At 43.5% G+C, this 26440-nt stretch overlaps 1 protein-coding gene across 13 annotated transcripts in view; it reads right to left on the minus strand.

Moving 5' to 3' along the window:
• The window catches only part of PHACTR1 (phosphatase and actin regulator 1), a 544631-nt gene that overhangs the window by 45896 nt on the left and 472295 nt on the right, over positions 1-26440 (minus strand). For all 13 annotated transcript variants that reach the window (XM_053602161.1, XM_053602162.1, XM_053602167.1 and 10 more), the window contains 2 exons: positions 22133-22454; positions 208-455 (listed from right to left, as the gene is read on the minus strand). In XM_053602161.1, coding sequence (XP_053458136.1) covers positions 208-455; positions 22133-22454 — 570 coding nt within the window. The remainder of the gene's footprint in view (positions 1-207; positions 456-22132; positions 22455-26440) is intronic.

A 26440-nucleotide genomic window follows, 5' to 3' on the forward strand; every position in this document is an offset into this window, starting at 1 on the left:
GGTCAGTATGACCCAGGGCCAGTTAACACTATACACTCAGGGTCAGTATGACCCAGGGCCAGTTAACACCACACTCAGGGTCAGTATGACCCAGGACCAGTTAACACCACACTCAGGGTCACAACCCAGACAGTTGGGCCCTGGGTGCTCTCTTTTCACAATACCAAGCTGTCCTCTGCCCACAGTGAAGAGGTTGGATGAACATACTGGTATACAATGAGCTATCATCATCTTCGTCCTCTTCTTCTTCCTCCTCTTCTCTTGTGTACAGGCAAGAAGAGTCTTCGTAATCTGATTCATGAGGCACATTTTCTTTATTGTCATCACATTCAATCACAACAGTTGGCACTTGTCTTATTTCTGGAAGGCCCATGGGTCCTGCTTTTGTGACACCATCACTCGAGTGCAAACCAGAGCTGTGGTAAGAAGTGGAACAGGGGACTCGCTGCTCAGAGCTGTTTAAAGAGAAGAAGGAAAGAGGAGATTCATTTTGACTAATGTGTTATATAAATGAATAGGAACCCTTTTAAAACTCAGTTGGCCAGCCCAAAAAGACAAAGGGTATACCAGGAAATTAAAATACCATTTTTCCTCTTACAGTGAATCCTTATAGGATGGTAGAGTTTCCTGATGGTGGTAGTGGCACGGAATAGGAACTAATTCTAATTCCTTGTGAAAGGGTGGTGATGATTGCACAATGTGAATGTACTTCATGCCTCTGAACCGTAGGTTATAAAGTGGTTATGATGGTAAATTTTATGTTATGTGTGGTTACTACAGTATTTTTTTTTTTTTTTGAGACAGAGCCTCAAGCTGGTGCCGTGGCATCATAGTTTACAGCAACCTCCAACTCCTGGGCTCAAGCAATTCTCCTGTCTCCGCCTCTCAAGTAGCTGGGACCACAGGTGCTCACCACAACGCCCAGTTATTTTTTGGTTGCAGCCATCATTGTTGTTTAGCAGGCCTGGGCTGGATTTGAACCCGCCAGCTCAGGTATATGTGGCTGGCGCCTTAGCCGCTTGAGCCACAGGCGCTGAGCTACTACTACACTATTAAGAAATAAAAAATTTTAAAGCAGGGGTAAAGGATTAATTCAAAGGTGAAGCTAGAGATCCAGGAGGGAAAGATAAAAACTGAGGTTCTGGTTTTTAAAAGCTGTAAGGGTGACTGATAGGAATTGAGTGTAGGACAGAATGCTTGAAATGTCACAGGTAGAGGTGCAGAGCAAGGAAAGAGGGGGATGAATAGAAGGCTGGAGATCCATGCATGATATTGGCAGGGATGACCTAGAGAAAGTTCCCTCCCGTCGACAGTCAGATCCTCAGCAAGGACCCCCAGGTAATGCCAGTCTGGTTTTTCTTTGAGGCTGTTTTTCTAAGAAGCCACAATGATAATATTTTAATTCTATCTCTTAAGTTGAGCCAACTTCATTGAATATATTTAATTTTAAAAAAAGCTATATAAGCTCATTGCCAGAAAATTAGGAAATGCATGTCTTAAATAATAAAGAAAAGTTGTGTAAAAGATTAAAAATGGCAGTCATGGATGAATTCTTTTCTATTGAATTAAATGCAATTGTATTGTTGATAAAAAAATAAAGAAAATAGTTTTATTTATTTATTTATGAAAATAGTTACATTCCTTATAGAGTTCTCTGATGATCATATACCAATTTAGAAACCTTGTTGTGGCAGGCTATGCACAAGCTCAGAAAGAATGAGAATATGAAGCCAGAAACACACAGTTACATTTTGTAATTCTTTTTCAGATTACCTGGAATTCATATCATTTAGGTAAGGAATTTCTAAACACAGGAAACTCAGTGCATTTTACATCCCAAAGAGTCTGACGCTCACAAGGAAATGCGGCAGGAGGTTACATGATAGATCAATGAGAGTTACACTTGAACTTTTTGTCCAAGACAAATCTTACTTCTGACCATATGAATGCACGTGTCTCCTTTGAAGCTTCCAATCATGCTTTAAATTATTGCTATGTATAATTTAAATTCAGTTAACTTTCTTCCTCTCATTGTTTCCCAAGAGCTGTTTTTCTCTTTGTATTTTTCACGTAACTCTCCAGTGACACACGTGGAGAATCCACTTAACACATGAGCTATAATGATGGAGGCAATGAACTAAACTGGCTTAAAAAAAAAATCAAAAACCCTTCAATTACTGGATAAAGATTAAATCACATATTTGCAAAATGTAGCATCCATTAGCAGTGTGGGTGGGCCCATTTCCCACCTAATTTAATACAAATGTCAATGGGAACGGAACAGTGAAATACATGACAGATGGTCTCTAGGGTGACAATTATAATATCTGCCTGGAGACAGACGGATAGGGAATTTCCTGCCACCTTGAGAGGTGGCCCTTCTATCAAGCACGAGCAGGGACCACATTCCAGCAGTGAGCACATTTCCTCTTTGGGTACTGCAGGAAGTAGAAACAGAAGAGGCAAAAACAATGTAACCCCATGGCATGTGTTTTGCCCCAATTCTGCCTTTTCCTTTATAGTTTAATTAGCAATGGTTCTTATAAAGCTTGGGATATAGCAGCTAGGAGCTAGGGATAGAAAGCAACCCACAGATATTCTTATTTGGTGAGAAGACTCTTTTCAGGAAACAAAAAAAAAAGTGGGAACCCAGGAAGCATGAGTTCCTTAAGCTAGAAGGCTCCAAATTGATTCAAGAGGATTGAAAAAAAAAGAAATACTATGCAAAGGAAGATCAGCAACTTGGCCCCACTGGTAGTCTGTGATAAATAAGAGGCAGCAGTCTCTTCTTCAAAGATACATGGGGTTATACAGAGGACCACCTGCTGCTTTGGCAGGTACTAGGGACCAGTCACCGTAGTCAGCGACTGCCTGCTGGGGGTGCTATGGAAACAGCTGGAGACCTCTGGGCCCATCGGGTCATCTTCCTGAGGCGTGACTCCAAGTATCTGCTAGAATGTGCAGTTGCCTTAAGAATGAAGGTATTTTGGTGTCCTTTTGGTAAATCGACCAAAAGGGTTTGCAAACATTCTATTAATAAATATCCACTGAATGCCAACTGAATGTCAGGAAAGGTCCTGAGAAGAAGACAAATACCCACATAAACCTACCTATTTTGTAATAATGGAGAACCAGACGAGAGCAAGAAAAGAGCTGAGAAGGAGGCTGGAAAGGTTACCACGGGACCTCAGCTGGAGGAGGAGTCCAGATACAGATTTGAGGCCACAATTTGCCACTTGCTCTCCTCTTGACATTGGGCAAATCGTTTAACCTCCAAGCCTCAGCCTTCTCAACTGCCAAAGCAGATAAATCTTGTCTTTTTTCTGTTGGGCTGGAACATGTGAAATAGCCCACTGGCCTGGCCTTAAATGAAACTCTCATTTGTTCTTTATAGAAATGGCCTTCCACCTGGTTTCACAACAGGCCCACTTCCATTTTTTTCTTTTTGTATTTGAAACCCAGCTTTATTTCTTGTGCATATTGATTTTTTTATTAAATCATAACTATACATTGAAGCATTTATGGGGTACAATGTGCTGATTTTATATACATTTTGGAATGCTTACATCAAACTGGTTAACATACCCTTTACCTCACTTACTTAATTACTGTGTTAAGACATTTATACTCCAACTTAATAGATTTGACATGTACTCTTGCAATGTGCACCATAGGTGTGGTTTCATCGTTTACCCTCCCTCCATCCACCCTCCCCCTCCTCTTTTCTCTTTCATCCTGGGCTATAGTTATGTTTTATCTTACATATGAAAGTGTGGGTGATTATAAATTGGTTTTATAATAGTACTGAGTACACTGGATACTTTTTCTTCCATTCTTGAGATACTTCACTAAGAAGAATATGTTGCAGCTCCATCCATATAAAAATAGAAGAGGTAAAGTCTCCATCTTTTTTAAGGCTGCATAATATTCCGTGGTGTACATATACCACAATTTATTAATCCATTCATGGGTCAATGGGTACTTGGGATTCTTCCATGACTTGGCAATTATGAATTGAACTACAATAAAAAATCTGGTGCAAATATCTTTAATATAAAGTGATTTTTGGTCTTTTGGATATACACCTAGTAGAGGAATTGCAGGATCAAATGGCAGGTCTACTTTTAGATCCCTAAGTGTTCTCCAAACTTCTTTCCAAAAGGAGCGTATTAACTTGCATTCCCACCAGCAGTGCAGAAGTGTTCCCTTTTCTCCACATCCACACCAACATCTGTAGTTTTGGGATTTTGGCTACTCTTACAGGAGTTAGATGATATCTCAAAGTGGTGTTGATTTGCATTTCTCTGATGATTAAACATGATGAGCATTTTTTCATGTGTCTGTAGGCCATGTGCCTGTCTTCTTAAGAGAAGCTTCTGTTCAAGTCTCTTGCCCACAATGAAACCAGCCCACTTTCATTGCATTCTCCACATTACTCTCTGAGTAACTCTTTTCTTTTTTGGTTTTAATTGTTTGGGACTCATTCAGGATACAACGAATTAGGTTACACTGATTGCCTTTGTTAGGTAAAGATCCTCTTATAATTGTGTCCCGCCCCCAACAGGTGTCATATACTGTGAACCCCTATCCCCCACTCACCTCCTCTCTACCTACTCCCTTCTTCCCCTACCGTCCACTTGCATTAGATCATCTACTGCCTTGACATTAGAATTGAGTACATTGGATTCTTGCTTCTCCATTCTTGTGACAGAGTAACTCTCTAAAACTCAGATCTGGGAGCCTTATTCCTTAGAATGATAAACGCCTCTCCAACCTACAAAAGGAGTGCTCTGAGAATGACACAAATGGAAGAACAGTTCACATGTTATGAGCTATATTATTCAAGGTGAGGAAGCAAATCAACTGAAATGCAGCATCTCATTATGTGTTGCCTCTGCCCATGGAAGTGGTGGGCAGAAAAGGGAACACCCAGCAGGACACCAGTCTCAGTAATGCTGCGTCTATATACTAGAGTTGCCATGTAGAAGATTTGCTTGAAATGAAGGCCTTTATTGCAAAAGAAAGGTAAAAATCATTAGCCCCACAAGCAATAGTTAAAATATAGCATGATGTGCTTACCATGCTCTACACAATATGGTCCATATTATTACCCAGCCTCATTTCCCCTTCCTCACCTCTGTCTCCAAACAACTTACCTCTCAATCACCTGCTACTATGTATTTGATGCTCTTGGCCTGGAACATGCACCCATCCCATCCTCACCTCATTCATTCCTAGATATCTTTTAAGACTTGACCAAGGCAATGCCTTCCCTGTGTTCATGGGAGAGTCCTCAACTGTGAAAATTGTGACCATTTGTTTGCTTACTATTTTCCTCTTCCTGCTCAAGCTGTAGGCTCCTTAGAAGGCAAGAGCCATGTCTGTGTTTATATCTGGTGCAAAGTGGACACAGTAATTGTTTTTTCTTTTAGCCAAATGAAAGAAATATAAGTTGGAATGATTGCTATTTTAAATGTATTTATAAGTGGTTGCAAACCACATTCAAAGGTATTAAAGGATTGCTTTTAATTTTCAGGAAGGCACCTAGTGGTATGTGGCAGGGATGTGGTGCCCTAGACTCACCCAACACCTTTATCAACAGCTTAGATGATGACAGAGAGGCATCCTCATTGAGTATGTGGAAGAACCAAGGTAGAGAAGGAAAGGTAGGAGAGTAAAAGAGGGAACATTCACTTTACTGAAAGTGTCACCCACTATTTTAGCAACTTTCACATATAGTATCTCATTTCGCCTTCATAACAACCCTATGGGACAGGTGCTTTTATTCCCATTTTATGAAACAGGATACTGAGGCTCTGCAAGGGTAATTAGCAGGTTCATGAGGACCCATGAAAGAAAAGAATTGGGATTTGGACCTACTCTGTTATTCTGTATCTAAAAGTTGGACCATGATACTTAGTGAGATTGTATACTTTGATTAAATACAAACCCTACTAACCATACCCAGGCAAGATGGAGAAAAGAGTATGCCTTGTCAACAACATGTGTGAGAAATGGGCGTCATCACTTTATAGCTGTTTTAAATCTTCCTAACCAAGGGTAAGGAATGGTGCTCTGCTCTGCTATGAGCAGGCCACTCCTGAGCTCTGAGTGTAAAGGATTCATTGTAGACACCAGATTCAGAGCTGTCAGGGTGGTGAGGGGATCCATCTGTTTACCCATCATTGTGGCTGCTTTCCTGAGAGGCAGACCAGGGTAGTTACAACAGAGCTTAAAATATTTACTGTCTAGTTCTTTATAGAAAAGATTTTCTGAGTCTCTATCTAAGCCAAAGTTTCCTAAATCTCCATTATCCTCACACTGCCTTAATTTTTTGAGTATGCCATCTTTGAAATTCACTCACACTATTATTTGCTTTGTATTTTAAAATCAATACAGTACTTAAAAAAAACACTATTGTAACCTCATATTAAGCAAATATCTTTGCAACCACAGATTATATGGTAATTATGTTTATAACATGTTAGGATAAATACATATTTTTATAATATACATGTTAATATTGCTATACATATAATATTTAATAAAATAATAAAACTTACAATAGGTTGTTCTAAAGTTAATTTATGCACCCCCAATTATGTAGATAACATGTTTTGCTTAAATGCTGGCCTAGAGTAGGCTTTTTTCCCCGCCTCCAACATGGGCATGACCAACATTTTGGGCCATACAATTCTCTGCTTTGGGGACTGTCCTGTGCATTGTACACGTGGTGTGTTTAGCAGCACTCCTGGCCAATACCCACTAGATGCCAGTAGGACTTTTTCCAAATCTCCTTATATTGCCAGATACCCTCTGGGGTCAAAATTGCCTCAGGTTGGGGAAACACTGGCATCCACAATGGCTTTGCTATTTGCTATATTCTCAAAATTGTACCATGTGAATCCCCTTAAAAAGCACTTAGGTATTGATTATCAGGAACTTGCAGTTTTCACTGAAGGCTGGAGAATTATCCATATGCAATCATTCAAGTTCCTGACTTGCTGTTGGTGTTGGGGGCTGTACCAACATCCTGACGCTCTTGTGGCTCCACTCAATTATTTGCACCCCTGCTTTAGTTCCTGAGCCATCACCCACTTAATGCAAGAACTTCAAAGTCGCTGTTGAGAGAATCAGCTCTTCTCATTAGGTCACCCAGATCAGTGATTTATTCAGTGATACTCTAATGGCCTGAAAGTCACCACAGCTTCCCTAGTACCTGTCCAACTCTTTGAAGCAAAGCTGACTCGTGTAATACAATGTATTCCAGACCACTCACATCCAAACTCTTAGCATTAAGCAGTTAGTTTGCTTTGAATTCAAATGGACTTCATTCTACACGGTTGTGTTTATCATCCCTCTTCCCATTGGCTGACTAGCTTCTAAAACCACAGGTAAACAAAAAACATCTCATCATAACCTAGTCGGAAGCTTTGTTAATTCTTACCAGATTAATGTAGATAATGATGATGAATGTAAACATTTTTAAACACTCGCACTCTACCACATACTGGTTCACTTACGCCTCACAGCAACTCTGGAAGACAGGTACATTTTGATCCCTTCCTCCTCCAGGCCCCATTTTAGAGAGGAAAACACAAAGGCACGTAACCAAGGTCACGCAGCCAGAACGGTGCAGGGCAGTGCAGGCATTACCGAACCCAGCTAGTCAGACTACAGGACCCACTCTCTTACTGATGTCACTAGACTGCTGCCTGCACAGAAGCAGGGGCCCTGCACTGTCTCTGAAACTTACTCTTCTTCCAGAGCCTTGCTCTCCCCACCACCACCTTGCCCACCCTCTATACCGCTGTCAAACAGGTCTGATCATGTAATTCTCCCAGCTGAAAGAGCATGGAAAGGCCTCACTGTACTGGATAAACTCTCCCTCTCTGGCATGGATGACAAGGTACCTTGTGATCTGACTCCCAAACGCCTTTGCATTTTACGTCACTATTCTTCACCACATCCCCAAAGTTCCAGCCACACCAGGCCACTTGCCACAACCCAAGTACATTGTGGACTCTCACTGTTGCTCCATCTCAGAAGTCCCCTGTTTGTGTGGCCTGTGGCCATCCCTCAGGCTTTGGGGATGGCCCAAATCCCATTTCATTTCAGCAGCTTTTTCAATTTTTCCAGAAGGAATCAATCCTTTCGTCTCACCCCACAGCTCCTGTTCCCAACTCTGCTGTAGCATCTCTCACGTTACTACGTTACAATTGCGCGCATGGCTAAGCACCTGCCCCACCCCCACTGGCTGGGAGCCTCTCAAAAGCAGAGGCTGATCATTCATTATCTTCCTGCCCCAGCCTCGTCACTGTGCATGTCTTAGAACTGATGGAAAAGCCAATCAAATATCTGAAGTCTCTCAGAATCTAAATTACTTAATTCACTAAATAATAATCCCTGGCCCTTAGAGAGAGAGTCTTGCTATTGTACAAAAAGTATCCTTGTGAAAGGAGAATTAAGGTTTTTGGAAATGGTGATCTAGAGTTTTCTTTTCTAAGAAGAAAATCCAAAGAGCAAAGGTACAGAGATCTGTACAAGGAAGGCTGCAAGGGTGCCGAGTGCTGTGGACCCCGAGACTGTGTGCACACAAATGCCGTCGCACACAGAGCTTGTGGTTTTTCCACTTTTCCCATTCTGTACTCACAGGCTGTCACTCTACTTCAGTAAAGACCACCTGGCATTAGGCTGCTTTGTGAGGTGAGGCCAGTGGGCTAGATGAGCTCCACAGGGTGGCATTAAGGTTCCTGTGCAGTTTAAAATAGACAACAAAATATCGCACACGAACTTTATGACTATCCTGTATGAGGTTTATTTTTATACTAACATTCTATAATGAATTCAAACAAACACTAAAGGCCTTAAATTATTCTCCATGGGAATAAAAATGGAGCTCTGCTTCCTGTCCTCTAGGTAGTCCCAAGGAATGTAATTTTCCTGACAAACAGGGATAAACGTGTAGAAACTGCAGAGCGTTCCATGGCGTTCATGGAATGTTGGACATTCATACCATTTGGGAACATTTCCCTTCCACTACTCAAACATACCAGTGGTTTCTACAGCTCAGGGTGAAGGAACAGGTGCATCTTTTAAAACAACTGTGACAACAGACCAGTAGTGTCCTATGCAAGTGTGTTGTGAACGTTCATCATCTCATTTAATCTTCATAAGCACTTGTAGAGTTAAGAGTTATTCTGACCTTGGCTTTTATGTACAACGTCCTTATGTCTCTGAGAATATAAATGATCGCGTAGCCGTGGTCACAGCAGGGATGTGAACTAGGGTCTTCTCACTCCAAGGCCGGTGCCCTTTCCGTGAACCAACCTGCCTTTTCCCAGAGAACCAGCCTGCTACTTTCCCATGCATGTACATGCTAACTATAAATGCCATTTATACTCCAAAATTTAAAAAGCCATGGAACATGGCAATTGTCTTTATAAGAAAAAGCAAGGATAACAGACGTTCACAAAATCCAATGACTCTTTTGCTATGAAACTGGCTGAAGAGCCCCTGAGGAGGACCACTGTAGAACCCACAGGGAGGAAGTTGCATTCTAGACTTGGGCAGACAACAGTTTTTGTGTGAGTAGCAAACATCTGGGGGTGAGACGATGTGCAGAGAAAATAGGCTGGAAGTGGAAGGAGAGAATAATCACCAACTGGGCAATCCAGCCTTGGCTAATGGAGTATTACCACTAGAAAGGGGGCAGGTTGCAGGGTTGGTGGGTAGTGTAGCCACGTCAATGCCGCCTTTCCTTGAGCACAGAAAGACGTCCCCATCACTCTCCTCCTGCTACCCTGCCTCATCTTTCCTCAGTGCCCCACCCCCGGGTCACCGCATATTCCACACTTTCTGGTTTATCATCTGCTCTTCTCACTGAAAAGTAAGCTCAAGGGGACGAGGACTTGGTCATGTCCTTGCTGTCTCCCCACAGCAGAGAACAGCCTGTCTGAACAGGGACGAATGAACAGACATTTACCTAAGACAGGAGGCCTGGTATTTACAAAAGAAACACCAAAAAAGCAAGGGATTTGGAAAGCTTGGGAGTAAAAGGTTGAGTCGGGGAAAGACACACATTGAAAATGCTCTTCCTTCACCCCGTCCCCAGGACACCCTAGACACGTAAAAAGCTTTGTTCACTCCCATCGGTTCTGTCTCCATCAAGAATGATTATTTGTTTATTTTTTAAGAATGACCTAACAATCTTCTTTTAGGAAAACTCAGCCCTCTTCTTTGATGCTGCTAGATGAAGGAAGAAACATGTGGGCTGAGAACACAGTGGGACCCATCAGGTAAATGCCTCCCCCCTCCCCATTTTTCGACCATTTAAATGGCCACATGTTTGTAAGAAACCTTTAGATATTGAAAATTAAGAGACTGGCTGACCTTGCACTTTCGTTACTGGGTGAGGCTAAGGCTCAGACCTTACTTTAAATAAGTTGTAAAGAAATGAAGTCCAAGACTTCCATAAATCAGGGTCATGATAACAGTTGCTCCTTTTTTAAAGCAGCTTTACGATCTCCACTTTATTTGCATCCCATGCTATAGGCTAATGAGCAGGAAAGGACTGTGGCCCACCACGACTGGGGAATTTCTCAAACACCTTTGAAATTTTCATAGGGAATCAAGAATAGGCTATGAAATTAAAAATCACTGTCTCTTTTAAATCCTTCATCTTCCCTCAAAAATGCTTGAGAACCATTTTACCATTTCTTTTCACTTCTAAAGAAAAATGTGTAATCAAGGGATATTGCTTTCTGGTATCTGATTTTAAATGCATCAATTGTTAAAATTAAAAAAAAAAAGACATCAATCTCCTCAAAGGACAGAGAACATCTATTATCTACAAATATGACACTGAAAACGAAATTAAACTCCAATAGAAACAGCTTTTGTGGTTTAGTCCACAGAGTTATGAAGAGAGTTTTCAGAGGGGAGAGAGGCCTTTTCCTCTAGGAGACCAAAAACTGTGAGAAATTACGCTGCAAATTGCAGTGCCTGAGGCTGAAAAATAACAGAAATAACCACTGTAGCCCAAGAAAATAGTTAATCAGCTTCATTTTAAGAAAGCAGGCACACATTGTGTGGTTTATCGTGACCTCGGATTAGCCTTCTAAGATAAGAAATGCAACATTAGAGTTTTTGTTTTTCTGTTGGATTTTAGTCAGCAGGAAACTATGCTATTCTATATATAGATGAGGGTACTGAGACTTCCTGAGTAGAGGGTGGATTTTGAGTTTCTTTTTTTCCAGCAGGGGGTAATGGATTTAAATTAATTCATTCACAACCTCTGTCCTTTCAGGGACCAGTGACCTACATTTCTGAAATACTGAGATTGGGATGTGATGAACAAACCTGTAAGACCAAGAGAGCCTGACCATCAGTCCCCTGCCCCCAGCACTCTCCATTTTGGATGCAGAAACCAAACAGTGGTGGCTTTTCTCCTTGACTTTGTCCCTAGACATCAACAAATCTTCCAAGTCATGCTTGGCTGGGCGGGTAGTTCCAGAAGGGCAGGTCATGGGGTAAGCAGGACTGGTGAGTCCCAGCTGGGCCACTCACTGGCTGTGCCTCTGAGTCTCTGGGTCCTCATCAATTACGTGGAGAAACCTACTTGCTCCCCAGACAGGCAGCTGTAAGGTCAGAGGGCAACACTAGCGCTCCATGCTCCATGAACATCAACCTTGGTAGTTGCGATTTTAACTACTGATGCATTTAAATGCCAGAAATTTGTCATAAACCAATCATTATGGATATTAACCATTAATTTATTAAAATGCTTCCTTTGGCATTATTCTATTTATGAGCTAAAAAACCTTTCTGGACAATGCTTTCCAAGAAGATTAAAGAATCCATATTCACACAATAGAAAATGGCAGGGTTTTTCCTGAAGGAAACACAGGAACCCAAGAGCAGATTCCTTCTCTTTTGAAAATGCACTTTCTTTTTTATCCTCTTGAGACTTCAGAAGATATTAACAGTTTGTATGGTCTCATTTTAACTTTCCGCTAACCAATTTGCTTGCCAACCTTGCAGACGATGGGTCTTGCTCACAGTGACATTACCTTGCACTGAAACCAGATCATGCTCCATGGAATAGCACTTAAAATTGAAAACCAATATGTATGTGCAGCCACTTACAGATGATAAACATAGGCTTTAAAAATCAAAGAACTGACCTAAAAAGTCAGGGGTTGGTAATTCTGCGCTCCCAGGGGCAAGGACAAATGTCTAATCAGAATTGCATGAGATTTTGAAGAGATGATCTTAAATATAAAGATACTATTTCCCCAGAAACACATTTCATTAAAAAACACAGGCCATTTGCTATATGATAATAAAAAGCTTCATGTCATTGTCACTTCACAAGCAAGTCACACTCAGGTATTCAGACTTTCATTCTTGCTATAGCACCCATTCATGTGTTTATCATCGGGAACATCCTCATTTGTAGGTAAAACACTATAATTAAAACATGATATTAAGTAATGCAATAATTATGTTAGATTGTTAAAGCTAAAAGAAACCCTGGGGATTATCTACCCTGTTTCCCCGAAAATAAGACATCCTTCGAAAATAAGACCTACTTTCAGGAAAGATAAGACGTCCCCTGAAAATAAGACCTAGCGCATCTTTGGGAGCATACCTTAAAATAAGACACTATCTTATTTTCAGGGAAACAGGGTAGTTCAGAACCAAGAATTATTCTTTAGAATTTCCCGTGACCCCCCCTTGCTAGACTATATTTGTGTTTAAAGAAAAGTAACTGTCATCATGAAACATATTTTTTATTTCAAATTAATATGAGGGAATACATTGTTAGGCTACATTGTTTCTCACTTCCAAGGTAAAGTTCAGATTGTAGGACAGCCCCTCTCCCAGGGAAGCATGCTGAATACCCTCACATTGTACACATTAGTTGAGATCCCACCAAATGCCTTCCTTCCTCCAACCAATTGTCCCTCCGCTTCCCCTCTCCTATTCCTCCTTACCACTTCCCCTTGCTAGACTATATTTGTGTTTTATCATTCATATGAATGTGTGTTTACATACTCAAAAATTGAAAAAAATTATCTAACATACTCAAAACTAATATGAAATGTATTTTTATCCAAAGATTATAAATTGTATCATGCTCTTTGAAAGGACTAAAAATAATCACGAGATAATAGAATTTTAGAGATGAGGGGAATTTGGGGGACTACTGATTTCAATTTCTTCTGTAAAATATAAAAATTCATTTTTCAATATTCTTGGCTGGGTGTAGTGGCTCACTCCTGTAATCTAGCACTTAGGGAGGCTGAGGCAGGAGGATTACTCAAGCCCAGGAGTTAGAGGTTACAGTGAGCTATGATCTCAACACTGCAGTCCAACCTTGGCAACGTAGGGAGACCCTGTCTCTAAAAAACAAAAAAGGGACATGACAAGCAAATAAACTATTTATGTACTTAAACTTAACAATATGATTACTTTAAAAGAACGACTGAATTGTGTTACTATGTGTCTATTACAATGCCTGGCACACAGTATTTAGTAAGTGTTAAGAATTCAAGAAGATTCTGGAACCATTTGAGTCTGGTTGATCATCTGTCTGGCCTTTGTTAACACAGACATACATCTAGTATTCCATCAAAGGTAAGCTTATTCCATTTTCTATGACTTTCACATCAGCGTTAACCTCGTTTAATATATCTAACCTGGAGTTACAGGCTTGGACATGTCCTTAGCAGATGATTGGAACTGTATGTTTTTCCTTTATGGAAGTACATGAATAAAACATTTGGGACTGCTGACCTGATATCTCCAATGTCCTCTGTAATGGTTTTTAGGTTCCTCCTTATATCCTGATCACAAACTTCCATAGTTACTTTCATTTTCTATGATCTGACTTCTAAAAACCTGGAGACTACATGCCCGCTTTATTCCCTTTCTTATTAAAAATCTCATTCACTCATCTGGAGACAGTATATCACTCCTTCCTTTAAAGCTCTTAAAATGTTCTTTCATTCCCTTTGTCCTTCTTCATCTGGTTATTCTTCTCTTTTATCTTTCAATTTACATGCAGCTCTTTAGAGAAGACTACCCTGAAATCCACAAACCAGCTGACGCCACTGTTGTACACTGATCTCCTTCCCTGAACCCTCATGGGTACTGATTTTTGAAGTCCATACTCCCAGCAGATTCTAAGTGCCACTGAGGGCACCTGCCTTCTATATTTTGTTTACAGCTATATCCTTGGCACCAAGCACAGAGCCTGGTCTAGAAAAGGCACCCAGGAAAAAACTACGATGGATCTTCTGGTTGCTGAGCAAATACAGGTACCTTCCTTTCTCTTTTTAGGGCCTGTTTTCCCTCAAGGTCTACTAATTAGTGATGGTCTGCAATTTTCTCCTAGCAAATGTCAGAGCTTTCCTGATCCATCTGCTGAGGGCTTTGGGGATAGGAAAAGGTAGATAAAGAATGAATTGATTAGAAATGTATTTATTTGTTCATTTTCAAAGCCAATGGGCAGCAAATTTGTCTCAGCAGAACTAAATGGGTGGTACTTAAAATTTCCTAAACCAATATCCACTGAGTGAAAACAAAGCATCATTAAAACTATCAATTGATTATTGATATGCATGGATGATAAGAGTAACAAAATATATTAATATTTGCCTTTTTAGTTCAAACTCATATTTTAATTTTTCTTCTCACGTGAATATGCCATGGTCTACTAACACACTCCTTCCGGTCTGCCTAGGGTGTAAGCAGCACCTCATTCCCCTTCTCTCCTTTTACCTAGTTGTTCCTACTTTTCAGGTCTCAGTATAAAATTCTGACAGTTAACTTTCAGATTTAGTCCAAGGGTACTGCATATGAACCCCTGCACCTCAGCAATCTGCTATAAGACCTAAAGCTGATTATTTCCCCACCCCATTTTATCATTTGTGATGAATTTGCTTCAAGACACTTAAAAGAAGGAACGATATACTTCGACGGCTGAAGTTCATAATCAAAATTATTATACCTTGAGCTCTAGTTTCATATTACCAGACATAACAAGCAAAGACCTAATTCCGAAGGAGGAATTCTATACCTCGCTTCTAATGTCAAACAAAACAGGAACAGCCCAACAGGGGCTGCAAAAGTGTATTCACAGCTAAGGCCTGTTTCTATAATTAAGGGAGCTTATAACAAAACATCGATTGCAATAATAAAATACCCCTCAATTTTAAAGATCAGAATAACTTTTTATGAAACCCAACAAATGTTTTCAGTGTACCTCCTACATGACAGGTGCAATGACAGATTGAGGGAAGAATGGTGTCTTCATCCATTGGTGCTTCTATATCAAAATAGCTGAAACTGTATAAGGTACGAAGAACAGCAATGTATTTTCTCACAGTTCTGGAGGCTGGAAAGTTCAAGATCAAGGCACTCACAGGTTTGCCTACCTGATGAGGGCTGTATCCTTCAGAGGAGGGAAGTGTGGTTTCCTCACATGGCAGAAAGTGGATGGACAAAAGAACTTAACCCTTCTGGGTGAAACCTCTCCCATAAGGGCCATAATTGCACTTGTGAGGGAGGAAGCCTTATGGCCTAATCACCTTTCAAAGGCCCCACCTATAGATATGATCACATTGGCTATGAACTTAATGTGACACATTGGCCATTAACTTAATGTGTTCCATTAAGGGAACACATTCAAACCATAGGAAATAGGGAGACAAGGATGGTTCCTGTCCACATTTAAGAGAGAATACATACAGAGAAACCAACACTACGCAAGGGTGCAACAGCGGTATGCACGGCAGCCCCAAAGGACTGCAGAGCTCTGTGAGAATCCAAGACATGGCATTTTAATAAAGTCTTGAAGAATAAATAGAACTTTTCTCTACAAAAGAAGTTGGAGTGGGTGGTAGAGGAGAAGATGGAAGAAATCTCATTCCAAACCAAGGGAACAGTTCAAATGATCAGAATAAGGAAAATATAAAAGGACAAAGACATTGCTATAAAAGGGTAAAGGTCAACAATACTGCTTAATATATACATCATGTCTTGTAAGAATCCAACCCATGGAGAGGAAGTGGGTTAATAAGCAGTTACCATAACAGTCACTAAGAGCTCTCCACTCAGTCATTCATTCATTTTCCATTCATTCATTCACTCATTCCTACAAGCCAGGCCCTGTCCCAAGCACCTGAGAGACAACTGTAAAAAAACAGTTCTTGCCTTTATGGACTGTATGTTTTATTAAGTGAAAAGAATAATAAGCCACATGAAAGGCAAAAGACTTAAATGGTCCGATGGTAAAAAGTGCTATGAAAAGAAAGAACAAAAGGGGGATGAATATAAATAAAAGGGAAAAGCTGTCTTGGTAGGAAGGTCCCAGGGAGGGCCCGCCGAAGAGGTCATGTTTCAGTAGAAACCTGAGGCAGGGGAAGGTGGGACCCCTGAGGACATCTGAGGGAAGGGCAGTGCAGACAGAGGGAACAGCCAGTGCAAAGGCTCTCCATCAGGTGTCTAGCAAGGCCCAGGGATGCGAGAGTGGAGAGAAGGCTGCTCTGGGGCAGATGAGCAGGCAAAGCAGACAGCAGCAGGTAAAATGAGGGAGGTGGCAAGGGCCAGGCATGGCGTGTTTCTGGACCACACGAGGAGTTCGCTTTTTACTCTTGGTGAGCTGGTCAGCACAGGAGTTTTGGGGCACAGTGACTGTTAAGAGCTAAACTGTGTCCACCCCCAAACAAATGCATATGTTGAAGTCCTCACCTCCAGGACATTAGAATGTGAGTGTATTTGAAGACAGGGTCTTTAAAGGGGTGATTAAGTTACAGTGAGGTCATAAGGGTGGGCCTTACCACCACAACCAGGGCCCTCATCAGAAGAGGGGATGAGGACACGTAGGCACACGGAGAGAAGACCACGCGAGGACACGGGGAAGATGGCAGCCTACAAGCTGAGGAGAGGCCTCCGGAGAAACCAACCCTGCCCACACCTGGATCTTGGACTCTCAGCTTCTAGAACTGAGAGATAATAAATTCCTGTTGTGTCAATCACCCAGTGTGTTAGACTTTGTTGTAGCAGCCCTAGCAAATGATCTGATTTCATTAAACCCTATCTCTTTGAGCGTTTCGTTGGGGGTGGCCTGAAGGGGCAGGAGCAGATTCAGGAGACCAGGTTGGAGGCACTGCAGCAAGCTGGTGAGGACCCTGGAGGCTTAGACCAGGGGTGGCAGAAGCAGGTGGGAAGTGGGGAGTCCCAGCCACATGTGCTCTCCATGTAGATGAGACAGGGTTCGCTGACAGTCAGATGTAGGGTATGAGAGAAAAAAGGGATCAAGGGTAACCCCAGATTGTTGATGTGCGCAACCAGAAGCATGAGCTTGCCTTTAATTGAGAAGGCAAAGACTTCTTTAAAGACTGCAGTTCCTTAGGAATCTCCCTCAAATTCCTTCAGGGTCAAAACAAGGAAGGGACCACATCCCACCGTCACTTTACCAACAGGAGCCTGGAGCACAGAACTGAATTAAGATCCAAAAGGAAATTAGTGGCTGATGAGGATTTTATGCCTGGATTCCGGGACCGATGCCCACTAAATCACAGACTTACTGCTGATATTAAAAACGAACAGTGGCATAATATTTGAAATGATAAAACATCACCTTCACAAAAGGTATGACTCACCAGTGGAAAGAAATGAAGACAATCTAATTTGAGGAAAATGACCCAAACAAATAAAATTTCCTCCAAGACTAGATCAAAACCATTTGCAATATGCCTTTTAGGGGCACAGGAGAGAAATTTCGTGTGCTCACTCATTTTGCTTGGCACTTGCTACCATTTCTTGGACACCTACTGTGTCCTACTTCACAAATGACCCTAATGAGGTTGTTGGTACTATTACCATTATTATCCTCTTTCTGCAGACGAGGAATGAAAGGTTAAGTGATGTGCTCAGGGTCATGCAGCTAATGCATGGTAGGTACGCGATTCAAACTTCAGCAGTTAATCCTGGAACCCACAGTCATGGTGAGGCGGGGGCTGCCTTTAACTCAGCCACACTACCTAGGGTAGCCCTGTGACTCTACAGGGAAAGGAAGACGACCCCCTTTAACTTTGCTTCACTGGTCTCTACTTCCCCCATTGTGAAGCTCTCCCCTCAGATCTGGTGAGCCAAAGCTGTAAATGACTACCTGTTGCTGGTTAGTGCCATCAAGCAGCCTTATTCGGGGTAATGATTAAGAACTTCTCCCGGGCGGCGCCTGTGGCTCAGTCGGTAAGGCACCGGCCCCATATGCTGAGGGTGGCAGGTTCAAACCCGCCCTGGCTGAACTGCAACCAAAAAATAGCCGGGCGTTGTGGCCGGCGCCTGTAGTCCCAGCTACTTGGGAGGCTGAGGCAAGAGAATTGCTTAAGCCCAGGAGTTGGAGGTTGCTGTGAGCTGTGTGAGGCCACGGCACTCTACCGAGGGCCATAAAGTGAGACTCTGTCTCTACAAGAAAAAAAAAAGAACTTCTCCTGACATATCAGAACAGATTCAGCAGAGGGGAACAGGCACAAGATGGTGAAAGGTCCAGAAGCACTTAGGTAAAGGGCATGGCAGCTATCTTTAAGGATTTAAAAGCCTTTTACAAAAAAGGAAGGTTAGAAATAAGATTGGGAGGATGGACATACATTGTAAGAAGTAGAAATTTTAATTTGAGAAGGAACTCTGTGGCAGTCAGACCTTCTCAACAATGGAGCAGGCTATCTTGGGACGCAGTGAGGGCTTGTTCAAGTAGAGTCTGAGGGACAGATGGTCAGGAACGCTCCTGGGGTCTGGGGGCTAGATGGTCTCCCAGGCCTCTTTCAATTATTAGATGACCAGTTGTGCAAATGTATGGTCCAATGTTGGATGCTGATGCTGTGTAGTTCATTATTCAATTTTCACATCACTTACAGCGTCTTCATCAGGATGGACCATTGGTCTGGACTGATTGATGCCCCATGTTGACACTCTATAAGACAGATCTTTGGGGACAATAATGGCACAAACAGTGGGGGGTCCAAGGTCTTTGCAGGCAGAATGTCTAAGTGTTTGGCAATGTCACTCCCTTCTTGCAGGTTTTTTTTGAAATTGCCTGGAGGATAAAGAAATAACTCTTTTGTGTGAAACTTGGTTAAAACACGAATGAGATCGTGTTAACAGGCAACTGGGAGACTTTTGGGGCAGCAAAAAGCAGGGCAATATCACCTGAGAGCCAGGAGTTCCCTCCCTGCACTGACAATGGCCTGTGACTTTGTCCTGCCCTCAGAGTCTTCCAGGACTCCTGGGAGATGACAGGATGTGAAGAGAAAAATATCTCCAATATTTATTTGTTTGGGAAGAAGGCCTCTTCTGGGGGTGTGTGTGGGGGGGTGATCTTGTCAAAGTGATGCATGCATTAATTCCCTACGTCCTGGCTGGCTCATTCAGACAGCCCTTTCGTCATCTCAAGGGGGAGGTGAGGAAATGGAAGGAGGTAATGAGAATCTGGGGTGGCACAAAGCATAGGGACTGCCTTGGTTCAGCTGCCAAGACCATGCTGTGCACCCCACATCCCCTGTACTTCAACGGACCTATCTGGCATTCTAAACTCAACTGAAATATTCCACAGATACCTACAGAGATTATGAAACTTGTCTGTTAGCACCGTCAATTGAACCTTTTAATATGGCATGTTTTAAGTGGAAGCACGTTTGGCAATATCCTATTACTATAATGTCATGAATATCTTTTTCAGATTAAAGCTCACAAAAGATAGAAAAACTTACTGGGTACACATTAGGTAGGAGGGTAGGCAGAGATGTTGACTGCTACTTATCGTTGGGAAGCAGCTATGCTCTAGTAGAAAGAGCCATGGGCTTGTAGCAGAAAAACCCTGGCTTGAAGGCCAGCCCATCAACTCACTGCCCAGGGCAGTGCTTTTCAAATGTCTATGGGGAAGGAATAGTTCTTACTGTTTAGTTCTTTTAATTTTCAATCCATCACAAATTGATGCATTTGTAAAATATGATAAAAATGCATGAACAATAAAACACTTTTTAATTACAAGATTCAGTAGACATGAAGTTATTTTGTCAAAGTGCTCTAAATGTATTCTAAAGCTTGTTCTCAATTTCTGCATTTACATGGTTGCAGAGGAGAGACAAGGAGTTTGTCGGTCATCTTTGCGTAGGTGGCCTTGGAGAACTTACTCAGCCTCCCTAAGTTCCTCCATTTACTCAGTCTCCCTAGATGGTGTGAGGATTTAGATAAGATGATCACGATCACCTCGATGATGATGTGTACGAATGTGTAACAGATTAAAAGGAACTGTTCATACTTCAAATTATTGTTGCTCTAATTAATAAAAAGAGTACTTGAAAATGATGGCAAGGGGCCAAATACAATTTTGGTTGTTGGGGGATTATTTGCAGCAAGGGTAGGTGTTAGCACAAAGCAATCAAGTCAGAATCCCTAGTCACTACAACTTCTCTGTGAGTCACTAATTTCTCAAACACAGAATTCTTCACTAAAAGGCAGGGGCAGAGAAAGACACGGAGGGTCAGGAAACCACAGCCTGGAGGTCCTGCTTTTGTCTGCTTTGACTTTGGCTCCAGGGATCTGCTGGGCCCTCCAGACTGTAATTTTCCCATACACAGGACCCAGTGACCAGCAGTCACTCTGGGACAAGCATTATGGTCCCAGTCAGACACACCCCCTCTTCAGATCAAAACAAACACTTTCTCCTTACAATGCCAGGAAATTCAGTCAAGCAAAGTGCCTTGGAGCTGTATTGGGAAATCCCAGTCTCTCTGTGGGTAGGAGGCAGAGCCACGGGTTTGAGAGATTCTCCCCTGCCTGGGGGAATCAAGGCCCCTGCAGCAGGCCTGACCATGGGGGTCTTCTTTGCAGGTCTCCCAGCAGAGCTGTGGGAGGCAGATTCTGGTAAAAGAGGAGCCAGAGATGAGAGGTTCACACCATGTGGTCGGCTAACCTCCGCCAGCAAGGGCAGATGCATCTGTCCACTATTCCCAGCCCCTCTGTCTCCCTCCACCAGGCCTCATCTTTTCTTATTTTACATTTAAATTGACTTCCGACTATCATAAAGGTAATCTACACAAAATTAAAAAGTAAGCAGTGCAGAAAGACATGAAATAAAAGTATTTTCTCTCCATTTCTCCACCCCAGGGGTGAACCCTATTAATGATTACACAGACATCCTTTTACAAAATGCTCATGTTTATAGAAACACAATATGCACTAGTGTGCGTGCGTGTACATACACATATATGGACGTGCAATAGGTCTCAGAATAAGGCCATTTTGTTCAATGTCATTTTGTTATAACATTGGTAAGAAAAACAACCTCATTCCCGGCAGAAACTACTGTCTGCCTGGAGTGTGCACATTTTCCCATCTGTGTGGGTCTCCTTCAGGGACCCCAGTTTCTTCCCATAACCCAATACTGTGCATGGCGGGTGAACCAGCCCGTCTACACAGTCCCCATCTGAGTGAGTGTGGGAGGCTGGGTGTGAGATGGGAAGGTGTCCTGTCCAGGACTGAGCTGCCAGGAGAGGTTCCAGCCACCCACAAACCTGAACTATAGTAACTGCGGTAAATAAGGATCTTCTTTGTTGCTATTAATCTTTCTTAAATGAACGTAGAGTTTACGTTGATTCGAATTTTTAACATTAGAAGTGTTTTGGTCTTTGTTTATATATTTGGTGATGTTTTGGTGATGAGAAATATGCTGTGGGAACTTCACTCTTGCATGTATCCATTAGCCTATGGTCAAACTGGTTTCATTATATACATTTCATCGTACACATTGTTTTGTTAAAGTTGCAGTTTCCACTAACCCACTACTTTAAGTGAGGGCAGTTTATATATATGTATATACGTCTAGGCTACTTTTCCTGCTGATAAGTGAGATTATGCTATAGTGTGTCAATCGGCAACATTACTTTGCTCTTCCATGCTTTCTTTGACATTCAGTTTTTGGTGTGAGTTTTATTTTCCAAACTTTTTTTCCTCCAATGGAGACAGGCCCTGGTCCACATTCCACAGTCATGGTCTAAACCCCCAGCACCCTCTGCCCAGCCAGCTCTGCCCCTCCTGGCCTCCCCGAGCCCAGCATTACCTTTCCAGCCGCTGCATGGTCATGGCCAGCGTCTTGTTCAGCTCGTCTATCATCCTGCAGCCCGAGGGGTGCATGGGGAGGGAGCCGGTGGCGGAGGGGAGGTGCTGGCCGTGGCTGCCATACTGCAGCTGGTGCTGGATCTGGGAGGGCAGGACGGTGTGGTGGTGCTGGGCCACGCTCTGCTGGCCACTCTTCTGGGCTGCGTAGGACACCAGCGAGAGGTCTGGCCCCCCTACAGGCATACAGATCATGACTTTCTTTGGAGGTAGCGGAGGCGACAGTTTCACTGGCAGACAAGGCAATTTCACAGGGGCGCCAGGATCTGCGGCAGAAGGAAGGTAAAAAGGCAGATGTGAGTGGGGGTTGGGGGGAAGCATCAGAAGAAGCCCGGAATACCACGAGGCCACCTGGGGATTGTGGCCACTCAGACCCAAAGCATCAACTGAGAGACACCAGTGTGGCAAGAGCTTCTCAGAAAGCACCACCAGCCCTTGTTTTATGCTCAAAGGGCTCTCAGGAGCCCAGGGGTTCATGTTGTCTGTCTCGCGAGTGGCCCAGAGGGTGAGGCCGCAGGAAGGGTGTGTGTGATGAGCTTCTCTGCGCATAGAAACCCACAGGCCATCAAAAACACCTCTGCTGGGTTTTTGCTAGGTTTGAATGTGGTTTGTCCCCACCAATCTTCATGCTGAAATTTACCTGCCACTGTAAGGATTTTGGGAGGTGGAACTTTTGCGAGGTGGGGCCTAGAGGGAGGATCCCTCATGAACAGATGAGTGGTGGGGGAGCGAGTGATTGTCACTCTCCCAGGGATGGATCAGCTCCCAAGCCAGCAGCGTATTAAATAGAGTCTGGTGTCCTCAGTTTCTCTCTCTGCTCCCTCTCTCACATGCGATCTCTGCACAGGTCAGCTCCCCTTCCACTTGCCTCTATGAGGGTCAGCAGCCTGACCCTCACCAGAAGCCTACTGGATGCTGGAGCCATGCTTCTTGTACAGCCTGCAGAACCGTGAGCCAAATAAACCTCTCTCCTTTATAAATTACCAGCCTCGGGTGTCCTGTTATATGCCACCACGTCTACATTTTTGCCACTAACAGTGTGAACAGATCCTTTCAGCAAGCACTTCCCTCTGAGCTAGCCCCCGGTTCAAGTCCACTAACAGTGTGCCTGGTAAGTACCTCTGACACTGCCACCCTTAATTCCCTCCCCTGTCACCTGGTGGAGACCATTCCACTCTGGGAGGCTATGAGGATTAGTTGTCAGCAGCGTCTGGCTCAGGTTACAGCAATGTGCGTGCTATTCCCACGCTAAGGAGGCTCCTCCTGGGTGCTCTGGGCTGTTGGAACCTACACAGAGCTAACCCCTCGGTTCCATGACAGTGTTGTGAAAGCTCTGAGGAGATACTCCATGTTTGGGGGGTGTGGACTCAGGATTAGACCAGCTCCCAGGGCATTTCGGGTAGGGCTTTGCAGTTGCCTGTACTCCACATTCCTGGAAATCATCTAGCAGTGGAGTGGAGCTCAATTCAGCCCCAAGGGTTGCAGGCTCATTGGGAGAAACAGTCTGGAAGGGACAGCAGGAGAGGACTTGGGAGTCTCAGTGCCTCACATGGCACCCCATGACAGGGGGCACCACGTGGTTCTGACTCTTAATCTCTGAGGTCTTAGATTTTTCTCCAGTGATCTGTCTCCCCAGAATGTGGCCTTCCTCCAGTCTGCCTGCACAGCCCTGCCAAAAGTACACTCCTAGAGCACGAATCTGATCATGCTACTCCTCAGGTGAAGCTCTCCAATGGACTGACCCTCCCTGACACGTCACTCAAGGCCTTCCACAAGCTGTCTGCTGGCTGGTTCATCTCTTTCTGTCCACACTATACCTCTGTGAGGTCTGCTTTGGTTCCCCTGGTTAGAAATAACATTTCCTATGTGCCAAAGAGCCCCATAGCAGTGTCTCTCCTAAGGCACAGGTCATTTTTCTCCTGTGGGTTTTACTTACTTGGTGGCCCACAGGTTCAGGGGCTCCATCTTCAGCTAAGTCTCCTGGGAGGCCTTGGCCATTTCTCACGAATGCTGCTGTGGTCTTCCCTGGCCTCTTCCTGCTCCTCCCCTCTACAGATGACCACTGAGGACCCGGAAGGCAGCACTCCAGGCTTCCCCTTCTGCCCTCTAGACCCTGCTCTCTTCTCTCACCGTCACCCGCACACATCAGCCCTCCTGCCTGGACTGCTAAGTTATCTGAGCTGCCTGGTGTTTCCATACCCCCCAGCCTTGGCACGTTATTAATACTTTCCCTTACTTTGGAATATTCTTTTCTGTTTTGTCTTCTTGGTCAATTCCTCCTCTTCTTCAATGTCCAGCTCACAAAGACCTTCCCAGAAAGGCTTCCTTGATCACTATCATCACTCTTCCCACCCTGCACCATGGATGTGCATTATGCCAGTGTTAACAATGAGGGCAGTAATGACGATGAGTCATCACAGCAGTCAAGACTTACTAGGAGCCAAATATTATTCAATTGCTTCTCGTATTCCAACTAATTTACCCTGTCAGCAAGCCTAAGGTAGGTGCCATTATTATCTCACTTCTACGGATGATGAGGCAGAGACTATGAAGCCATGGTACTGCACTTCCTGTTTACATAACTGTCTCCTTTCCCAGAGAACAGTGACTGTGTGTAATTTGTCATCGTATCCTCAGCATCTTGTTCGGTGCCAAGCTCACATTGTAGGAGGCGCAAACCATGTTTAGAAGACGAGCCAAAGCTATAATGATCTGCTGCGGGTTGACCTCACACCTTCCCCAGAAATAGACAGCCTCTGAGGGAGATGCGAGCATAGAAAGGCTTACAACTTTAGGATCCTGCAGCTGTGGGTGTGTGGACTCTAAACTGCTGATCCTACAGCTAAGACACAGAAAAGTCTAATAATTTCAGAGGCCCTGATAAGATTGCTCCCCTAACACCAAAATGCAAATCTGTCATAACCACAAGGCTCCTGCATGCTCACCCCAAAGGCTTGTCCTGTTCCTTGTGATCCTCCATGGACATGACACAAGGTAACCACATTCAGGAACTTAACAGGCAGTGCTAGCTAATCCCAAAGTGCTGAGAGGCAGAAACTCAACACCTTCGCCAACTTCCTGTTATTGACGGGTCCACTCCTGCGGCTCTGGGAAGCTTTACCACAAACCTAGCAAAAATACAATGTGTCTAGAAGTATTAAGGGTGTTCCTTTAAACTCCCAGTCCTTCATTTGCAGGTTCTGGCTCTCTGTACAAGGCAGGGAGATGCTCATTGGCTTGGTCAGGAGAAAGGAGAACCAGGAAGGCAGAGTGGAATTCTCTGCCCATGGAGGGGCAGAGATTACATTGAATTCTGCCCGTCTTGTTAAGCGATAGCTTCCTGTGCTCAATCATTGTAGTATATGTTACTGCTTCAAAAGCAAAATCTACTTGGTTTCATTACTGGAAAATCAGTCAAGTGGGGCCCAGGAATTCTATGAAAAGCGGTGAGGAAAAAACCACCAGCTGGACCAAACTGGTGGAGATGGTCACTCACTGTTCCAGGAGAGGCAGGCTGGGGCCTCGGGGACCACCTCTCTCTGCCTGCATCTCCCTTCTGGCTGCTTCACTACACCTGGCTAAAATTAAATAATGGCAGAGAACAAAAGCAAATCATTTAAAATCACATTTGGCTCAGTGGATTTGGTGAAAAGGCTAAAATCAGGTGGAATTATCTTCTTTCTGTGAATTAGTTATCCATCCCCATCCTTCCTCAACACTGTGGATAACTGAGGACTGGCTGGGAAGCTCAGGTCTTTGTTAAGGTGGTGGTGCCTATTTTTATATTTGCATAACATCTTGATACCAGGTCATTCCAGATCTGGAGGCATGACTTGGAGCCAGCTGTGTACCATCTGTCTTTCTGAATCTCTGTCCATCCTGGTGTTTTCTTATCCCTCTCAAACTTCTGTGTTCTCTGGCCCTTTGTATGCTACACCAGCCTGGAACTTCATCTCCTCTTCAGGTGTGGAAAATGGGGTCCCAGCTCTCTAATCCATCTGCACTCTATACCAGCCATCTTCCTAAAGCACCCACTGGTCATGTTTGAGATCTACAATGGCTCCACACTGCAAGTCCAAGAGAAACTCTCAATCTCAGCTCCACCTGGCACCTGCTACCCTAACTCTGCCTGGTTCACTAGTCTGGCCTCTGGGTTTCCAACAATCACACCCATTCCCTTGTCAGGGCTTCTGTTGTACACGTGTCTCAAAATGCCTTTCCTATTCCTGATGATCAACACTCCACTTGCCCT

The sequence above is a fragment of the Nycticebus coucang genome, chromosome 9 (genome assembly GCF_027406575.1).
Source record: "Nycticebus coucang isolate mNycCou1 chromosome 9, mNycCou1.pri, whole genome shotgun sequence".
In the NCBI taxonomy this organism is placed as follows: Eukaryota; Metazoa; Chordata; class Mammalia; order Primates; family Lorisidae; genus Nycticebus; species Nycticebus coucang.